Source organism: Maniola jurtina, chromosome 22 (assembly GCF_905333055.1).
Source record: "Maniola jurtina chromosome 22, ilManJurt1.1, whole genome shotgun sequence".
In the NCBI taxonomy this organism is placed as follows: Eukaryota; Metazoa; Arthropoda; class Insecta; order Lepidoptera; family Nymphalidae; genus Maniola; species Maniola jurtina.
The window spans coordinates 11997083-12018294 of record NC_060050.1 but is presented as its reverse complement, the minus strand read 5'-3'; the positions used below and the strand labels follow the sequence as shown (position 1 = coordinate 12018294).

At 38.4% G+C, this 21212-nt stretch overlaps 2 protein-coding genes across 3 annotated transcripts in view; one reads left to right on the top strand and one right to left on the bottom strand.

The window, feature by feature from the left end:
* The window catches only part of LOC123876998 (coiled-coil domain-containing protein R3HCC1L), a 42805-nt gene extending 26491 nt beyond the window's left edge, over window positions 1-16314 (bottom strand). Inside the window, exons 1-4 of one of the 2 annotated variants that reach the window (XM_045923475.1) lie at window positions 16182-16314; window positions 15504-15653; window positions 14577-14644; window positions 4683-4735 (exon numbers count right to left, since the gene is read on the bottom strand). In XM_045923475.1, the coding sequence (XP_045779431.1) occupies window positions 4683-4735; window positions 14577-14619 (96 nt within the window). In that variant the 5' untranslated portion in view covers window positions 14620-14644; window positions 15504-15653; window positions 16182-16314. The other variant, XM_045923474.1, reaches the window with a different exon arrangement.
* Window positions 16315-16711: 397 nt separating this feature from the next.
* LOC123877003 (polycomb group RING finger protein 3) lies at window positions 16712-20948 on the top strand. Its single transcript, XM_045923479.1, has 5 exons — window positions 16712-16982; window positions 17367-17519; window positions 18235-18377; window positions 18923-19066; window positions 19475-20948. Exons 1-5 carry the CDS (start codon window positions 16871-16873, stop codon window positions 19598-19600), a joined length of 678 nt encoding a protein of 225 aa, XP_045779435.1. The 5' UTR covers window positions 16712-16870; the 3' UTR covers window positions 19601-20948.
* Window positions 20949-21212: the final 264 nt, after the last annotated feature.

The window sequence follows — 21212 nt, the reverse complement described above, 5'->3', positions numbered from 1 at the left end:
TATGTAGGTACAAAACTACAGCGCAACACAAAATAAACTTAACAAACAAGGAACAAAAACTTAAACCAGAACAGCTACTAACAAAATAGGAAAAACCTTATACAAACTACTTTCTAACAATTACTTATCTGTGTACTTAACTTACTTTTTATTCTTGGTATATTGTCACAGAAGATATCTATAACATCTCTGTAACAATTTGCAAGAGACTGCATTCTATATAGCGGACTATGATGCCCAAGCTTGGTTTTGGTTTGAGGCAAACAGAACGTCTTGCGATTGTGTAAGCGGCTACAGTCACGGGGCACAACGAACTTCAAGCGTTCAAGTAACTCAGGCGCATCAATGAGACCCTTCATTAGTTTTGCCAGAAAAATGACATCCGTAATCTTACTACGGTCTCTAAGGGATTTCATTTTATAGTAAGAGAGACGAGATTCGTATGAAAACAATTTGTCACATTTGAAGTCATTGTAAGTTAGATGGTATAGAAACCTTTTTTGAATTCGTTCTATTCTATCAGAATGAACTTGATACCCTGGACTCCATACAGTGCTACAATATTCAAGGATGCTACGGACAACACTGTTGAAGACCAGTATAGATAAACTGGGGTCCTTGAATATTTTCATTTGTCTGAATACTAGTCCGGATATTTTTGAAGCTTTAGATGTTATTTGCTCGATATGTATAATAGGGGTTAAAGTATGAAATTGCCGTTTTATTGTAATAGGTACTTCGAATTGACATAGAACCTTCATGGTTTGAGATTTTTGAGTGAAACTTTTTTCATACGGTACCTATGTAGGTCTTCTTTTAAAAAATATGCAACATTCGATTATCAACTTTCAGTTGTTTTTTTTATTCAGCTTAGACAATAAAGATGGATACTTCGAAAATTCGTGTGATTTTTGAATACGAGTTCCGACGCGGAACTAACGCGGCAGAAACAGCTCGCAATATTAATGTTGCGTTTGGAGAGGGGACTGCTAATGAACGCACTGTGCGATTTTGGTTTAAACGCTTTCGTGATGGAAACTTCGATTTGAAGAACGAACCACGTGGAAGACCGCCCACACAGGTGAATAACAATGATTTGAAAGAGATGGTGGAAGCCGATCCGAGCCAAACTACCCAGGAATTAGCGGCATGGTTTAACGTTACCTTACCAACAATATTGACTCATTTGCGTCAAATCAATAAAATAAAAAAATATGGAAAATGGGTGCCTCATGATTTGACTGATCTGCAGAAAGAAACGCGTGTTGAAACTTGCGTTGCCTTGTTGAATCGATACAGAAATGAAGGAATATTGGATCGAATTGTGACATGTGATGAAAAATGGATTCTTTACGATAATCGTAAGCGGAAAATGCAATGGCTGACCCCAGGTCAAACGCCGCAACAGTGTCCTAAAGCAAAGCTTACCTATAAAAAGGTAATGGTAACTGTTTGGTGGTCTCAGCGTGGTGTTATTCACTATAGCTTTCTCCGATCTGGTCAAGCAATAACGGCAGATGTCTACTGCGCCGAACTCCGAACAATGATAGCGAGACTAGCAGTGAAACAGCCCCGACTTATGAATCGATCTTCACCATTATTGCTCCATGATAACGCGAGGCCTCATACAGCACGAGAAACCGTTTTAACTCTACAGGAACTGCAATTAGAAACCATTCGTCACCCTCCATATTCGCCAGACCTTGCTCCAACGGACTACCATTTTTTTAACCGACTTCAAAAAAAGGAGGAGGTTCTCAATTCGTCGGAATCTTTTTTTTTTATGTATGTTCACCGATTACTCAAAGACCCCTGAACCGATTTGGAATTTTTTTTTTTGTTTGAAAGGGTATACTGTGCAGATGGTCCCATATAAATTTGGTGAAGATCTGATAAATATCTTCGGAGATGGAGAACAGAACTCCTCAATGGATAAGAGCAAATTGCTCGCAATCAGTGTATAGCTTAGTAAACAGTAGGCACTGGGCATAGCATATTATAGTACAGTGGGGCCACTAAAAATTGTGAAATAAATATTTTCAAAAGAAAAATAAAACCGACTTCAAAAACCACAAGCACTAAAAAGTAATAAATAATTTTTGTTTAGTTACACGTGTAATGTACCTAGGTATGAAGTCGGGCGAGCTTCACATTTGGATTTCTAATTTTGTTTTATCATGCTCGCTCAACTTCATACCTAGGTTACACGTGTAACTAAACGAAAATTATTTATTAGGTACTTTAAGTGCTTGTGGTTTTTGAAGTCGGTTTTATTTTTCGTGATTTGGACAATTTTCTGCGCGATAAAAAGTTTTCTTCTCAGGAGGCAGTGCAAAATGCTTTCACACAGTTTGTCGAATCTAGATTACCAGAGTTCTATCGCAAAGGCATAAATGAGCTTCCTATTAGATGGCAGCAATGTATAGATAATAATGGTAATTATTATCTATATATTGCATTGGTAAAAAAAAAAACGAATTTTTATTTTTCAGTACAAATCGGCAATTTCATACTTTAACCCCTAATACTTCCCAGATGGTCTCATATTTTGGTGAAGATCTGATAAATATCTTCGGAGATGGAGAACAGAACTCCTCAATGATAAGAGCAAATTGCTCGCGATCCGTGTTAAACAGTAGGTTTTTAATTATGCTGAGATACAGGTTTTTCAAATTAAATTTAGGCCCAAGCTTTAGGCATGGACTACCTACTTTTTAACAATAAATTTTCATTTCATTATATTTCTCAGAATAAGAAGGGGTTTGTCCACTATGCTGGCCAAGTGCGGATTGGTAGATTTCACACACTTATCTTTGAGAACATACGACACATAACGAACTGCTGCATATTCATTGCAATCAATAAATCACAAATGTAATGAGCGTGAAATTATGATTACCAAATCACTTGCGATGAGGAAACGAGTTCCAAGATAAGTTCTAAGTATACCACGATATCCATACCTACATGTAAAACCAAAAATTATGAAACCGGGTTAACAGTTAGCAAACGAAATGTCAATGTTTATGGCTTACAAGTTGCTAGAGTAGGTATTGCATCAAAACACAAAACATGAAAAACAAGTTCTGTTGAAACATTGCTCCCAAGTTATTATCCAATTTTTAACCGACTTCCAAAAAAGGAGGAGGTTCTCATTTCGTCGGAATCTTTTTTTAGCCATTGACTATTTAATTTAATTAATTTTATGCTTCAAAAAATTTTTTCTAGAGATGCGTTGAATTTCAGGTTTACTAATGAGTAAACCCTGAAAAAGAACCTGAGAAAGGATTTTGAAGGACATTGAAGAAAATTGTAGGACCGGACGCTGATAAGTTACTATTAGGTCGCATCTTTACACGATAAAAAATTGCAAAAGACGGCGTTTTGACGACAACAGCTTGTAGTTAGGCGTACCGTGAAATTCAGTGCCAGAAAGAGGCATTGATAAAATTGGAGGTTATAAAATAATTGATGATAACGATGGCGACATTGTACTGATTAGTAATTACCAAAGTAATTACCTTGGTAATTACTAATCAGTCAATGAACGCAATAATTGTTATTGCAATTACGCAGCAACTATGATACTGTAGCAACATACATGTCAATACAATAACAAAACAGATTAACACACAAATGACGTAAACAGACAGTTAATACCAGATGCGTATGTTACATTGGTTAATGTCAATATTTATTATACAAATACTTCTGTATGTATTACTAATTGACTTAATAATTAATAATCGTACTTAACGACAAGAAATGCATATATTATTTGTATTGAATGAATTATGCACATCTGTTGTAAAATGATTTCATTACTACAAGATACATCAAGGATAGCAAGTTGAGTCTACTACTATGCTATTACCTATTTACCTACTTACTGTGAGATACAATAGTGATGAATACTAAACTTGATATACGTCTAACATAAAGTGTTCAAAACCAAACAAAGGTTTTCGGATGTTGATGGGGATGTTGTTTTGAAACTTTTGGAAGCAAGCACATTTTACAACGATTGACTTGCTTTATTTTATTCGAAAATAATTCAGTATCCGAAAATGGCAAGCGCCTGGTACAGAGAATCAATCACCTTCCGAACTAAATAAGTTGCACGATGTGTTATGTGCTTCGATAGAACCACGAGCAATTTATTTAGTTCAATGAAGATCTTACAAAGAACTTCAATTATTTACCTACCTATCTGAGAATGCCCTTAAACATACGTGGCACGAGCGAAAATGAAGGTTATATCAGAAAATGCAAACAATATAGAGAACGTTATAGAGAAAGAGTGAACATTGTAGAGAATTCTCAGATATGCAGGTTTCCTTCACAAGGAACGGTTTTCCTTCAACTCGGAAAATCCAATAGTAAATCATAATACGAACTTCATAAAACTTCTAAAAAAGCCAAAACAAGTGGAAAACACGGAAACCCCTTATCAAAGCGTACTAACTCAGTATCGACGTCAGGGCCCTCCAAGGTCGACATGCACGACCGCACTAAAACCACCTCTATCACCACCGGATAAGGTCCACAACATTCACTTCACAATCACAAATACAATTCCTTGTGTTACGAGTGTTTATTTATGTGATAACCGTGGAGCAAGCGCACGTCTGCACCGGAGCGAGGTCGGACAACATGTGAGCGAAGTAGGAAGCGAGCACTCACCGGAGCTTTTCCTGAGCCTGCGCCCGCGCCGCCCTGCAGCCGCCCGCCGCGTCTGTTACATAAACACACCATAAGTTCCTGTCCTATAACTATACAGCCTAGCATATAGGATACCAGGAAAGATACTGTTCTCTATGTGAACTCGACTTGTGGTAGATCAGTTATGTGATCACGAAAACTTGTTTACTCTTTGATTCTTTCGGGACTAGTAGCACCGCCGACACACATTGAGGACACAACATACTAAATATTAACATGCGATTTAAAAAATCCCCTTACATTATAAAGGAGTAAGAGTATTCATTGATTAATTCGCAATGGTTACGGTTAAACTTTTAATAAAACAAAATCAAGGATCTCACAATCATGAAGATACGAATACTGACTTGTGCTACCCACTTTCATTTTATTGGTCAAAGTTTAACCGTAAATTTAACCCCCTGCCATGCAACTGGACCTTAGACCTGCCAATTTAGTCTAATTTCTTTAGAGATTGTACAAACAATATTACCACCATTGTCGCGTAATAAAGTGCATTACCACGGTCTGTCATCTATGTATACGTTTCTGGTTTCTAATGGTTTGTCAAGCCTACATGAATTTATTTTATTTTCAGTGCAGCATTTTTCAATAAAATAATGTTTTCTGACACGCCATTTTAAATTACTCGTAAAACATTTCAGTAAATTCCTATACTTATAACAATTATTTTATGTTTCTAAGACTTCAGCAATTAATTCTCGAGCCTATACACGCGATATACGATGAACTTATTGGAATTCCTCGACCTCGCCGGCGTTCTGCATTCGTCAATCATGATGAATGATGGACGATTGATGGAGCAGAGAATTATCCAGATAGGTATTTGTGATCGTCAGCCATCGCATTCACAAAACTAACAGCATAATTTTATTTTTCAGACCCTATCCCTAGACCCTACCTATCGTTGTAAAAACAATCTGGCTAGTCCAACGCTTGGCTGTAATCAAAGCTGCTGGCAAATGATGATGCAGCCTAAAATGGAGTGCCCTTGAAGATGCCCTTAGATAATCTGAAGTCATCGTTTGTGGATCCAAGTTTTTATATTTCCTTAGGTACTTAGTCGTTCAAGTTTTTCACATCTTAGGCTAAAACAAATCAACCCAATTTACGACAATTTTCTGCATTTGTTCCTTGATATTATCTACGGTTAGATGAAAACGGGCTAACCTGGATAAAGTTTGGCAGTTAAATTCAAACTATAGGTACCCCTTTGGGTTCTAGACGCCATAGGACCAGAACGACAACAGCTCTTGTCGGTAGTGTAAGGTTATTTTTAAAAAGTTGATTTGAGTTGTCAAAAATAATATAAAATTATTAATTTAGCTGATGAAGGTAGTTTGGTAAAATCGATATTTGGCTCATTCGATGTCATACAATCTGTTGCTAGGAGGCCAACAAGATTGAACTTGCATAAATACGGGTGTTTCGAAGGTTTTAGTTTAGTCTCCTTCCGAGATTCGGAGCGATATCGCATATTTTCGGTATTTGGATTGTGAACTGAATAATTAGATGTTGTGATAGCAATCACGCTCTAATTAAATTATTTATTTTGGCATTAGTTTGTTTAGATTAAAACTCTCGGATAACCTTACACATTAAACTTGTGTTTTTTTTGTGTTGGTTTTGGAGAGGACATTCCAATAATTCGATAAAAATATTTAAATAATACCTGCTTTTCTGAGTGACGCCAATAATTCAGAAGCGGGACGTGTCTCACGTTGTCTTAATTTCGCTTTGGTATCTTTTTGTAAACAACCCACATTTGATTAAAATTTTTATTGAGTTTGATTTGGTGATTAAAATTTTTAGTTTTTTTTTTATAATTTAGTCTTTTGTGAATCGGAAAGTAATTTGCAATGAGTGGTTCAGATTTTGTATACATCGAATGAGAAGTTAGTCGTTTGGATTTATTGTTGACTTGATATTAAAACTGAGAGTTCGGCAGTTCAGGGGTAGGTTTTAATGATTTGACGGAGGGCAGGATAGCCCATGATTTGGATTTGACTTAGGGCAAGGAAGCCCGCGACTGACATGACAAGATTATTTAGAAACACGAGGGCGTGTTAAATTCAGGACGGCCGAACTGTAAGGTTATTTTTAAAAAGTTGATTTGAGTTGTCAAAAATAATATAAAATTATTAATTTAGCTGATGAAGGTAGTTTGGTAAAATCGATATTTGGCTCATTCGATGTCATACAATCTGTTGCTAGGAGGCCAACAAGATTGAACTTGCATAAATACGGGTGTTTCGAAGGTTTTAGTTTAGTCTCCTTCCGAGATTCGGAGCGATATCGCATATTTTCGGTATTTGGATTGTGAACTGAATAATTAGATGTTGTGATAGCAATCACGCTCTAATTAAATTATTTATTTTGGCATTAGTTTGTTTAGATTAAAACTCTCGGATAACCTTACACATTAAACTTGTGTTTTTTTTGTGTTGGTTTTGGAGAGGACATTCCAATAATTCGATAAAAATATTTAAATAATACCTGCTTTTCTGAGTGACGCCAATAGTAGGGTGATATCTCTGACCAGATCATACCTGGTTGAGATTGTTGTGGGCTCTTTTCAGACCTGCGTGCGTTTGGAACCCTCGTAGCTTTAGTTTTAAGTTTACGTAATTAATTATTACCACTATCATCTTACAAATCTAATAATTCTGACCATCAAAAAAAAAGTTAGTACAATGATGTAAACTATTTTTAACCGACTTCCAAAAAAGGAAGAGGTTGTCAATTCGTCGGAATCTTTTTTTTTTATTTTTTTATTTTTTATGTATATTCCCCGATTACTCCTAATCCCCTAGACCGATTTGGAAATTTTTTTTTTGTTTGATTGGGTATACTGTGCAGGTGGTCTCATATAAATTTGGTGAAAATCTGATGAATATCTTCGGAGATGGAGAACAGAACTCCTCAATGGACAAGAGCAAATTGCTCGCGATCAGTGTAATAGTTTAGTAAACAGTGGGGGTTTAACTGGGCATAGCATATTATAGTACAGTGGGGCCACTAAAAATTGTGAAATAAAAATTTTTCAAAAGAAAAATAAAACCGACTTCAAAAACCACAAACACTAAAAAGTAATAAATAATTTTTGTTTAGTTACACGTGTAATGTACCTAGGTATGAAGTCGGGCGAGCTTCACTCTTGGATTTCTAATTTTGTTTTAATATGCTCGCTTACGTAATTAATTATTACCACTATCATCTTACAAATCTAATAATTCTGACCATCAAAAAAAAGTTAGTACAATGATGTAACCTATTTTGAATAAACGATTTTCTTTGTCTTTGTCACACAAACCTTAGATCGATAAGATTGCTGATGTACAGTCAAAGGCCGTAAGTCGTTTAGCACTTTAATGATCATATTCGCGTGGTACGGTTATGCAAACGCGTTAGGTGTAACGTGTTTATAGAAAAAAGTCATAAGTGCGAAAGGTTTTTGATGCGTTAGTTTCGCGGAATGGGCGACGTATAGCGACTTGAAGGAAACTAGATAAAATGCGGAAGAACAGTTCGTCCCACCGCAGCAGTCCGCCGCCGCTGAGTCGCAGCGTTACGTCTGCGCCGTTCCCGTGCCGCGCCACATTGCATTACTGGCTATACTGATGTACTCTGTAATCATCTGTTTCATATTAGATATCATTGCAGCACTGTTTGTACATCTTACGCCAACATTGAGATACTGACTGACAGACAACGCACATCTGCGTTTCTTGCAAATAATTATGATTTATATGTTAAATATGCATGTAAGAGAAAAGGATATGCGTGTAAAAGCGGTGGATAATGCGTTGACGGGTGACAGAAGAGAGTGGAAGAGGAAGACGTGTTGAGCCGAGCCCACGCAGCGTGGGATAAAGACTAGAAGAACACATCAATCAATGCTATCGGCAAGTGCTATTTCCGAGCTGCACCAAGAGCCTCTGATGTCATAGCACAAGTCGCCCAGCTGACCATCATACATAATAATTTAACGTCAAAAATATAACAATGAAGAGCAATGCAAATGGCACCGCACTATCACTCAGGATTTTCATAGCAGAAGAAACTACCAATTTTTTTACAATGATGTTTCATATTCATGTGCCCAATTTTGGTTTCGTAAACTAATTAGGAATTGCAGTGTTAGGTATGCGTAGCTGGATGCGATGAATTTATCTATCTCTTATCATTTACATAACCTGCAATTGTGTACAAATTCAACAAGTCTCCTTCTGATGGCGTCTGGGTTTATGACCACTTGGCGTTCGTCACACAGACTTTATTGGACTTGAACTGCGTTGAGGAGGCAATTTCGCAGAACAGAAGTTGGATATCGGACGTCGGCATTCGTACAATGGACTGGTCAGCTCGAAGCCCGGACTTGAATCCGATAGAACACTTATGGGATGAGCTGAAACGTCGGGTTCGAGCCCGGATACCTGCTCCAACAAGGCTTCCAGAGCTGCGAATCGTAATTGAAGAGGAGCGGAATGCAATTCCTTGAGATTTCATCGTCAGGCTCGTGAGGTGGATGAATACGAGGATGCTGGCAGTTATCCGAGCAAGGGGAGGGAATACTGAATACTGACCAAAAACTTTTTTTTAATTTTATCTTTGTTTCTGGCTTTAATTTTTGTTTTCATTTCATGATTACTAACGATTAACATGGCTGGAAAACGACTCTTCTTTGTAAAATCCTTAATAAACCCCTAATTAATTGATTAATCCCAATGAATTTCAATTCATTTTAATCATCATGAAATGCTCTTTCTGCAGGTATAATTTTGATAGTTGTAAGTTTTATACTTTTTGAGAAAATCGAATCAGAGTTCCAAGGCAGCGGGTGGCCCGGTTTATTTGCTGTCCAGTGTATATAAATAAATCCTGGCTCACATACTGACTCATCAACGCCCAACCCAAACCCTTGGACTGGGTGTTGAAACGCTGAAAAGCTGAAATTTAATACAGGGGAGAGCTAGTCAGGAGATCAAAAGCACTTAGCATTTAATTAACGTTTCGGTCCGTCTTTCAAAATTTTGATCAACAACGGATTGTTAGCATCGTGAGGCGTTGGAAAATTCCATCCAAAGTGGGAAAACTTACAAAGCGCGAAACCATAAAAACGGTAGCACAACATAACATAACACACGGAAACACCACAACACTTGACAAACTGGTCAAGCGTGAAGCGCCGCGCTTTACTTGTCGACCAGACCCGGCAACGATCCGTGTCCATCATCCATGCACTCACCCGGAGAGCTGTCCATCAGTGGAGCAGCAATCATAGAGCATACCGCTGCATTATGCTGAGCTGGAACAACTTTTCGGAATGTGCCACATGTGACACAGTTTATTCCGGCGCTTCTACTGCTTGAGGCATGTCGGCTTTAATGCTCAAGTGATGAAATAACGTTTTTATATTTTATTATTATTTATAAAAGGATAATCTGACTAACATGCCAACATTCTGCTTAAATTGCTGGATCTAAAAACTTAACATTTGGCAAGTAGGTTTCCTCTATTGATGATGCAGCCTAAGATGGAACGCGTCGCTTAGAAGATGCCTAATTCGTTTATCAGGAACTAGAGTTACAGAAACAGGCACAGGCACTCTGAAGAAATTGTATGTGTATCCCAATATGGACTCCACTCAGCATTAATTGCTATGCCTGTAGAATGGAAGCACAGGTCGTCTTCTAGCGTCTAGCGTCTTCAGTGAATCCACAATACGGAGGCGTTTTTTGTAAGACATAAGGTCTGCTACTCTATGGTCTATCTCAACAATCTAAATGTGGTAACGTTTATCGCGTTTTATTGGGTTGCGTAATATTTGGAGTAGTTCGAGAATACAGCGGCAAAACATTACCAGCTATGCACTGAATACATAATGGATTGGAGCTATTATATTGGTGCAGATTCCAAGCTACCATAAGCATCAACACTTGATTAATATGTATCACTATCATCCTCATCACTACCAACCGAAGAACGTCCACCGCTGGACATAGGTCCCTCGCAGGGCCTAGGGACTTCTAAATACCACGGTCTTGCAGCGGCTTCCTGCGACTCGTTAGATGTCCTTTGCCCGCCAAGTGGGGCTCTTCCGACGCTGCGCCTTCCGGTGCGCGGTCTACACCGGCCGATTCTAACACCTTGGGACTCCAACGTCTATTGTTTTCCTATCAATATTACGTATTGTAGTCGTGCCAAATACAGCTTTCCTGTACTTACAGTCTCTGAGCTATGCTGCGGACGGACGGAATGGCTTAACTTAAAAGTGTCTTGGTTACTACGGAACCCTAGCAATGTGAAGAAAATGGCTTCTTACAGGTACCACTTGGGCGGCAATAATGCTAGATAGCACGCGACAGCTCGACATAGCAAAAGGGGTGGGGACACCCCCACACATCCGCACAACCCCCGCGCTATCCCGGTGCGGGATGGCGCGGGTGACGTTCCCCCGATTGCCATCTCGAGCTGTCGCGTACTACTTATGAGAGGCTTTTAACACAAATCCGCGCTCTTCAGTATTTCGTCTCGAGTGGTCAGGAAAATCATTTGTCATGTTCGAGATTGCGACAAAATGACATTTAGCTATGAGGAAGGCAAAATGGAAAGCAGAATATTGCAGCTCCGCAGTTAATGCCATAATTAATCTTATTTTCAGACGGGCTAGCCCGCTCCGCCATCGCTTTAGTACTGAAAGTCCCGGACTCTACATTATAGCGAAAATTAGTAAAACTATAGAATCTACATACAAAACCTCAAGTTCCTAGACCCTTGACATATCACGCTGGCCATACACGATTAAGTTTATTTTATAACAGCCACCGGAAATCACTGGAGTTACACGCACAATCACTAATGTATCCGTAAACTTGCTGACAATACTGAGCGTGGGAACTTCCCATAGGCTGAATACATCAACAACTACTCAACTTCAAACATTCTAATATTATAAACCCAAAAGTGTGTCTATTCGTTACCTTTTCTTACTCAACTTATGGTTAGAATCGTCAAATGCATCTACCACTGGTTCGGAATGCTTTACCTACCGAGAAGAACCAGCAAGAAACTCGGCGGTTGCTCTTTTGAAAGATTTGATATACAAAATTATGCCATGTATATAAGTAATTGAAATCCCGCGCATTGGTGGAGCGAGCTGCAGACCAAATCCACGCTTTTTATCAATAATCTTCGATTGTATAATATGATATTTTAGGAGCATAATTTCAATAGATTTTTTAAATTTGCGTAAAGGCAAGTCCAAAATTGATTGCCGAATATGAAAGTGTCAAAATATCTTGTACGATGGTTCCGTAGCCCTTCGTGTGCAAGTCTGACTCGCACTTGAGCGGGTTTTGTTCCTTATTTACATCTAAACAGGTCATAATCAGTTAGCACAATAGCGAAAGAGGTCACCTCGTAGTCCGCATAGCTCGCGCGGAGGCAGCGGCGTCCATCGTGCCACTTTCACGTCGCCCCGCGCCGCCGCGCCCCGCGTGCGGGCGCGCTTGTTGCAACACGCCGCGTTATGTCAGCGCTCGCGGCATTGTGAAGGACGAATGTTACCGTCACTTTTTGGGGCGAGCTGTGCTCAATTGCTTGTTATTGCATTAAGTGGTCATTACGCGAACAAAACGCGTGCTCTTTTAGCGGTTTGCTACGAAATTAAACGCGTTGCTTTTATGTACTCCGTACCACATCTTTTAACTAGTACTTAACTAATTAATGTATTTTCGGCTGGTGAGCCGGTGGCGGTGGCGGTTGCTCCATGGTGACTGAGCACGAGTCTCCTTTCAGAATGAGAAGTGTTCTTCCGTAGTCCACCACGCTGGCCGAGTGCGGATTGGCAGACTTCAAATAACTTTGAGTGCTTTATGTACTCCAAGGCATTTAAATGATTAATGATGACTTTTGGTCCAGAACTCGGATAAAAACTAATGAACTAATTTTTAACCCAGAAGTTAACATAAATTTAGCAAAACCAAATTCAGGTAGTGAGTGTTTCAGGCTAACATTTAGAACGGTGATAGCCTAGTCACTATGGTTAAAACATCAGCCTCCTAGTCTGAAGGGTCTGAGGTCGAACCCGGCCACCCACCTCTTCGGAGTTGCGTGCGTTTTAGGCAACTCAATATCACTTGTTTTAACGGTGAAGGAAAACATCGTGACTAAACCTGCACGCCTGAGAGCTGCGAAGATACCCGTTCTCAGTACTGTAAAACCCACGGATATTGAGGCTAAGTGGAAATCTCATGCAAGATATTTGAGTGTATTACAGAATGCTATTACTCAATATCGGCACGGCACGGGTGACCGCGCCCGGTGCCATAATACGAGTAATATCGTGGGCGCGCGAGGTAGCTACGCTGAAAACTAGCCATTATCCAACCGCTAACACATACATAATGACGATTATAACATTTTTGTTGCTACTCCAGTTTATGGCCTACATAGTTCATTTTAATCGACAATGCAATCGAAATATTATACATTCTGTTGATTATAAATTTTAAATAATGTAATAGATTTAAGATGGTTAATGGTTATGCGAAACGCCAATTGCAATCGTAATTGGCGTTTTAGTATGGCGTATGGTTAAGCATGGACAAGTCGAAAATGGAACAATTCGAACAACGATTGCTAAATTTCGCAGTAGTTAAATCTTTTTACTTTTTGAAGACATAGGGTACTGGCAGTTCTTCATGATCTCTCTCTTTCTCTCTCTCTCCCTATGTCTTCAAAAAGAAAACTCTTTACCCTTGCATTCTTCCTACCCTGACCTACGGATGCCAAACATGGGCGCTGACCCAGAAAACCCTTCAAAAAATTAGGACTTGCCAAAGAGGTATGGAACGCAGCATGTTGGGCTTCACTAGAAAGGACAGGAAGAGATGCAAAGATATAAGACGAATCACTAAACTGGAAGATGTAGTCGTCCAAACAAAAATACTTAAATGGAGATGGACTGGACACATGCTTCGAGAGAAGTCAAAGAAATGGACCCAAGCTATGACAGAATGGGAAGTTAGGGATGGCTCGAAGTGGAAAAAGGGAAGACAAAGAAAGCGGTGGGCCGATGATATAAAGAAGACGGCTGGGTCATTGTGGACGAGGCAAGCACGGGATAGACTCGTTTGGAAATGCCTGGAGGAGGCCTATGCGTCGGAGGACGCGCTGATTGCAAAATAACCAAAGTGCGAGACTTAAGTTTATTATTGTAAATTTATCAGCAATAAAGGCTTTATTTATTTATTTATTTAAATCTTTTTAAGTATCACTTAATCTTATAAATACTACTTCATTTTATAACTCTAGTCGCCGGCGACTCAGTCGACAATTTACATGGACGTCATTGTGTGTATACGCACATAGTTGCCGCGACTACACGTGCCTAAGCCGCCCAATGTGGTCTAAGCTGCGAAGCGCAAATCAATCAGACAAACATAAAAAACAACCATTCTACAAGCCATGTATTTGTATGGCCATAATAGAAATCCAATCTAAGAGCGCCCCAGCACTACACCAAAGAGAAAAGCCACAAATTCATTCAAATAGTTTTCACATTTCACAAAAATGAATAAAGTGGAAACCACAATATTGCATTTCCATTACATTACATGCACATTACACCAGCAGGCTTATTCTGTATCTAATTCTCAATGGCTATGTAATTTTGTTTGCATTAAGTTTTAGATGTTCATTCCCTATCATTCCTAAGTCCTATCAGTGTCTATTGTCAATTCAGTGTTTTAGTTGATCACAAAAATTTTTTTTTTTGAACACTTTCTATACAACTTTGTTTAGGGTCTTGTGACGTGATAGGTAGTTAGGGGAGGAGTGAAGATACTCACTGTTGTCGGAGAGCTCTGCATCATTCCGCGGAGTCAGGCCCATGGCTGGTCGAGCACAAGCTTCATCACTGCACAAATAAACACAAGTCAACAAACAATACATTTTGTTATAGAGGAAACCTACTACCAAAATAAGTTTCTAGGCCTAGAGTTACCAGAGTTAGAGAGTACCTGTGTTGATAAGCCAGACAGCTTATCTTTTTATATAGTGAGTGATTTGGATGACTTACTCATACATTTTTTTAAGAATCCATTGAGATCTCTTAAATTCTTCCTCCTTTGTATTGTTAGGTAATTTTCCAAAATATTCAGTGTTTAGATTGCTTACTGGATAATTGCATGTTGGCATAGTAATCACGCTCTGATTTCACCTAAATAACTAATTTTGCCATTAGTTTTTTAGTTTAAAACTCTAATATAACCTCTATACGTCCAGATTTGTATCTCTCATGTAGGTTTTGGGAGGGCATTCCAGATTCCTATAATGAGGATAAGGAAATGTCTTGAAATATTTTAAGGGAAATGGTTGTGTTTCTCTGTGAAATATTTTCAAAGAGAAACACAACCATATTTGTGAAATATAGTTTAAGTAAGAACCTATTTACATTTACATAACCAATAACAATATCTGTTAAAAGATCCACTCACCTGTGAGATAAGGAAAACAACATTTAAAGCCTTTATTTGAGGTTAATGTAAGACATTTATACCATGCATGTTGGAGAAGCGCTTGTCTTTACACAATATGTGAAGGTTTTCTTTACTTTTGCTTGAAATATTTCAATAATACTTGCTTTTACTGAGTGCTGCTTATCCTTAGTGCATCAATATGGTACTTAGGGAATGTGACCTCCAAATTTTCAAATTTAGGCCCATAAATTTAGCCTGTGTATTTTTTTCCTCTTGCCAGTATGCAGTAGTAGGTACCTCAGTAGTTTGTCCCGGTAGCACACCACAGTGCGCCGCTCGTCGCTGAGGCCGATGGAGAAGGTGGAGAGGTCTGCCCGGCCCAGCTCCTCCACGCAGCGGTGGATCAGGAAGCGCCGGTAGTTGCTCACTGGTGGAAACACCAGCACACTGAAAATATTCAACATTTTTATAATTAACTAGATGATATTTGTGACTTAGTCTGCATAAGTTTCAGGTAGTCTTGTCAAAACCCTTGGATGCTAAGACATGCTAGCAGACAGACTGACACTTTCGCATTTAAAATGTTAAATATAGATAAATCCAGGTTTATACCTATAAAAAACGCATCTAATAAAAAAAAACTGTTATATACATTTTTCATGCAAGATATCATAAATAATAAACCCCAAGTGGTCGGCGGTCCGAGCGTGAGGTGGATTTTACACTTTTTTCGCACACGTACAGTACATTGTACAGTTATTAGCGTCCAAGGTATCATCGCGCTTCGACGGCGTCCTGCGTGTGTGTGCGAACCGCATAACCTTGAAAACCCACCGATACATTGCACCCAACAACCCAAATTACAATAATAGCACACAAGAATATATCCACCTTTATCCACATTAAAAATAGCTCACGTAAGCCTACATGTAACGGGAAATTAAAAGGGAAACGAACCATATAAATAATGTTTACCTGTCAACTTTTTTTTCGGCAAGGAAGCATTTTAGGTCTTCGTTGACATCCTCGACGAAGCTGTCGTCGGCTAGGTTCAGAAAACGCTCCACCGTTTTGGCACCCAGTTTGACGGCGAACTGTTTTGGTTGAAATTAACAAAAAATAATATTCAAATTCACGTGCCAAAAGAAAACTATCGGTCGTCCATTTTCAATTTTTCATTGTGTTTGACATTTCAGTTTTGAAATTAGCAACACGCACAAGTTGACTTTTTCATTTTATTTGGTTTATAAACAGTATTTAAGAACGAAAATCGATTTTTATACTCGATTCTAAGTACAATGTGTTCAGAGTGTTCGATGTGATCAATAAAAGATGTAAAAAATGATATTTTTTCATTGAAAATATTACAATAAAATGCCCGCGTGGAATGGTACGAAGATGGGCTGCATTCCCACGCTGGACAGCCAGGCTGATTCGCTGCGCAAACATGAGCCAGCCCTTCGAATTCAGAGCCCTTCTGTCATGCTCTGTCACCATGACTGAATGAAAACTTCTAATTTCATCTGGCAACTTTACATTCCGACGTCAATAAAATTTTGTTTGGGTGATCGTAAATTTCTTCATGTTTTCTTTTCGTTATTCTTATGGTTTTCCTTTTTCGCTTAGTGTTTAGACTTTAGATGTAGTGTGTAGTGTAGTTAGTGATGACCATGGAACGGAGGATCAAGCTGAAGACCCTGAACAGCCACATCACCTGCAAGATCTGCCGCGGATACTTCATCGACGCGACCACGGTCACCGAGTGTCTTCATACGTGTAAGGACTTTTGCCTTTATTTTTCTTCAAAAGTATTAATTGAGCAATTTTATTACCATTTATCTATCTTTCGTTAACTTTCCTTACTAGCTAAAATGAATGTGCTAAATGTTTATGCCAAAATATTTTGTTAACCTCATTTTCTTCTATACTGTTTTTTATTTTCTATAAACATTACTATTGTAATTGTGATTGTTATCTAGCTCATGCACGCGACTTTGTCCGTGTCAATTCAGGTTTTTTAAGATCCACTGGAAAGAAAAAAGATTTAGATAAAACTGCCATGCACATTTTGTTTAATATAAAGAGTATCAGAGTCATCAGTTCAGTTTAACAGTTGAGATAACTGGTTCCTTAACATATTATGGTGTTTGTATATTCCAGTCTGTAAGAGTTGCTTGGTGAAGCACCTGGAGGAGAACAACACGTGTCCAACATGCAACATAGTGATCCACCAGTCGCACCCACTACAGTACATCAGCTTTGACAGAACCATGCAGGACATTGTCTACAAGCTGGTGCCAGATCTGCAGGACAGTAAGTCCCATCAGTTGTCACAATACTAACTGGCCCGCCCTGTCTTAACAGTCTGTCTCTGGAAACTCCTATTTCTGTTTGTTGTGTTCACTTTTTTTATTTGTTTTATTGTATTCATATTCATATTCTTTATTTTGCATTTCACATGTAGATCGTAGGTACATTAGATGAGAGTGATGAGACCCTGTCAAAACTATTTTATTGTAACTATTTTAACAAGTTATTTTATTTTCATTGCAAGTTACATTTACAATACAATGAGACTGAATTTAAACCAGAGATAAAGAGCTAAACAGTAGAGACCATATTTTCAATAACATTTTACCATAGACAAAATATTAATACACACTAATAATTTACACTACACTATTCATTATCACCATCATGATCAACCCGTGACCGGCCCACTATTAGCACAGTTCTGTCCTCAGAATGAGAAGGGTTTCATACAACCAATCTGTACAAGGCAGACTTCACACACCTTTGAAAATATTGTGGAGGACCCACAGGCATGCAGGTTTGCTTAAAATGTTTTTCTTCATGGTTAAAGCATGTCCGCCAATTAAACTAGTGGCCAGCATTGGATGGCCAAACCTTTCTCATTCTGATGCCAGCTACGGGTTGATGATTGATGGGGTGATAAAGTAGCACCTTAGGCTTGCTTGCTAGAAGATTCCAACAGCAGTTTAACTGATCCACAAATGTTTCATTGCAGATGAAATCAAAAGGGAGAGGGATTTCTACCGCGCGCGCGGGCTGCCCTGCCCCAAGGACGCCGCCCTGGCGGCCGACAAGCCGGGCGCAGGTGACGAGCCTGAGCAGCCTGACAACACTGACTCACATAGGAAAGATGAACAGGTAAGTATTATTAGGGCTATAGTGAGAGTGGAGTGGATATTACACATATCCATTGAGGAGTTTGCAACAGAACCAGACTAATCCTCTTTTATTTCAACATATTTTTTTTTATAGTTGTGGTCTAGTTATTTCAATTCCTGTTATTATTTTCTACTAGCAGCCACTCTTACCATTTATTATTCTCATGGAAACAAAAAAATCTGACCCAGTTGAAGTTTTTACTGACTCACTGATTGACTCCACAACACACAAGCCCAAACTCTTGGACCTAGAAAGCTGAAATTTTGCACAGAGGTTCTTCCTATAATGTAGATAAAGAATAAGGTTGTCAAAATGCGCACTGGAAGGAAGCTATGGGCGGTTGCTAGTCCGTTACATTGCAATAATTTTAGTTGTGTATCTAAAGAAAAGAAAACTGTTTATTTTTAAAGTTGTATCACACATCACCAGTTATACCCATAGATTTGGTTAGAGCTCTAATACTTGAGCATTAAGGCCAGAAAATTAAAAAGACCATTTTTCTAGTGTATAGTTTTTGTTTCCAGGTGAATGTGTGCTTGGAGTGCATATCCACGTCGCTGCGCACGCTGAAGCGCAGCTTCATCCGATGTTCTGCTCAGGCCACCATCACACACCTCAAGAAGTTTGTAGCTAAAAAGGTTTTGAATGCCATGGACAAGTATAGAGAAGTGAGTATACTACTATTATTTATTCTTTTTTTTTTTTTGAAAGATTATTAGCTATGTAATCATGACTAATATTCACCTATGCCCTCCAACTAAAAATAAAGCTTGTATGGTAAGTACGACAATATACAACAATGGGGTTTAAACCGGCTTTTCCCACCAGTGGGTGCCAGGGCAATTCGTATTTACCCATACACACAGTGTGTTATGGTAGGAATTAATTGTAAAAATATGTATGGAAAATTGAGTTCACTTTACTGCTGAACAATTGAGTCTTAATTTTTATATTGAGCTGTTGGATGGCGGTGGCGCAAGACCGTAGTGTGTGGAAGTCCCTACAAGAGGCCTACTATGGTCAGGAGTTGGTTGATGATGAACATACATAATGTATAATTTTTTATTGTTTTACAGATTGACATCCTATGTAACGACGAGCTTCTAGGCAAGGACCACACGTTAAAGTTTGTGTACGTCACGAGATGGAGGTTCCGCGACCCGCCGCTGCGGCTGCAGTACCGCCCCAAGATCGACCTGTAGCTAGTGTCACTACTTTAGGATATTATACCAATGATGCTGGGAACTTATGGACTTGGTTTCAGCTAGAAAAAGCTTGAACAGTGACTTTTTAGTTGACATCCAAAAGCAAACCAGAACCCAATGTCTACTAGTAATTAAAAAAAAAGTATTGAGTTACTGTCCAGGCCGGAAATAAATCAATTTATAGCCAAGTAATTTTAAAATTTAGTTTAAAAAGACACGGCTAGCGATCGAGGCATCCGAGTCCTTTAAACTAAACGAGATCGTTAGGTACTATTTCGGCTGAGACTTTACAGTGCTTTTCTCTCATTTTGTGAGGAAACATGAAACAAATGATTTCAACGATTTGTTAAGTTAACAACAATTAATTAATTATTATCATTGGCAAGTGCCAAGTAAAATCAAATAATTCTTCTTTCAATTAACAAAGTATTCATTTTTACTAAACAACTTAAAAATTGTGTTAAACCTATGAAAACTGATGTTCAGCTTTTATGTTACACCTTTATTTTAAAGAACACTTAAAGAACCTCATGGAACAGTATGAAGTTGTCCAACTACTTCTGCTATTGTGTTGTTGCAAATGGAATATACAGTGCGACAAGGCTCTCTAGGCGCGTGGCCAAAATTGGAACTAACGCCGCCATCTTGTGAAGTGTCATGCTGCCCCCTTGTCTGTGGGGGAAAATCTGAATTTCACTGTTTTTTTTTTAATATTAGGGTCATTCGATACACATAACGTCGCGATATATTCTGATAATGAATACAGCATAATTGTGTCTGCATCTTATACTTAGCACTAGGTAAGTATAGTATTTGAGCACAGAGCAGGTAAACATGATAGTTTTCAAGGCCCTGGCTTGGTCCCTAGCCTATCAATGGTTGTTATGATTCTTTTTTGATGTACAAATAGGGACATCTTATCTAATTTCTCTTTCAGTTAAAATTAGATAAAACTTACTCGATTTTCAACATTGACATTTTCAAGATATTCCCTAAACTTGAGAAAAACTTTTATTTGCTGGCAGCCTTTATGCCACAACTACGCCTCCCTGTTAATGGCATCCAATTGCCAAGAGAGCCTTGTCAGACTGTAATGCAGAGCCATTTGATGTTTTGTTTTTAAATAATTTACTAGTTTCCAAGCAAGTTGAAGAATAAACATTAACTGGTCCGCTTAAGTTGGACAGTTAAAAAGTCCCTAGTTATTCAAAGAGAAAAAAATTATTATATTTGTACCAAACAAACAAATATGGAGTATTATGAAATAATACCAGAAATTATGTTTACTAACTGTAGATAGATATATGTATTTATAACAAAAACCTTCAGTGAGTTTCATCAAAATTGGTTTAGTAGAAATTAAGGCATTGTTTCCTGTCCTATAGGTAATAAGAGATAATAGGTGTAATGAGTTGAAACTTAGTAACTTTTATACGTTTAGCAAATAAGGAGATTTTTGGCGCTCCCTTTTAGTTGTTATTGTAAACTAAAGGGGTTTGGGTAACTTTGTATGGAGCAGTGGTGCCTTTTTTTTATGTTGCGGCCACTGATGGTATTAGTGTTATTTTATAGTGCTACTTTAAACATTGTAATGACAACAAATAATATT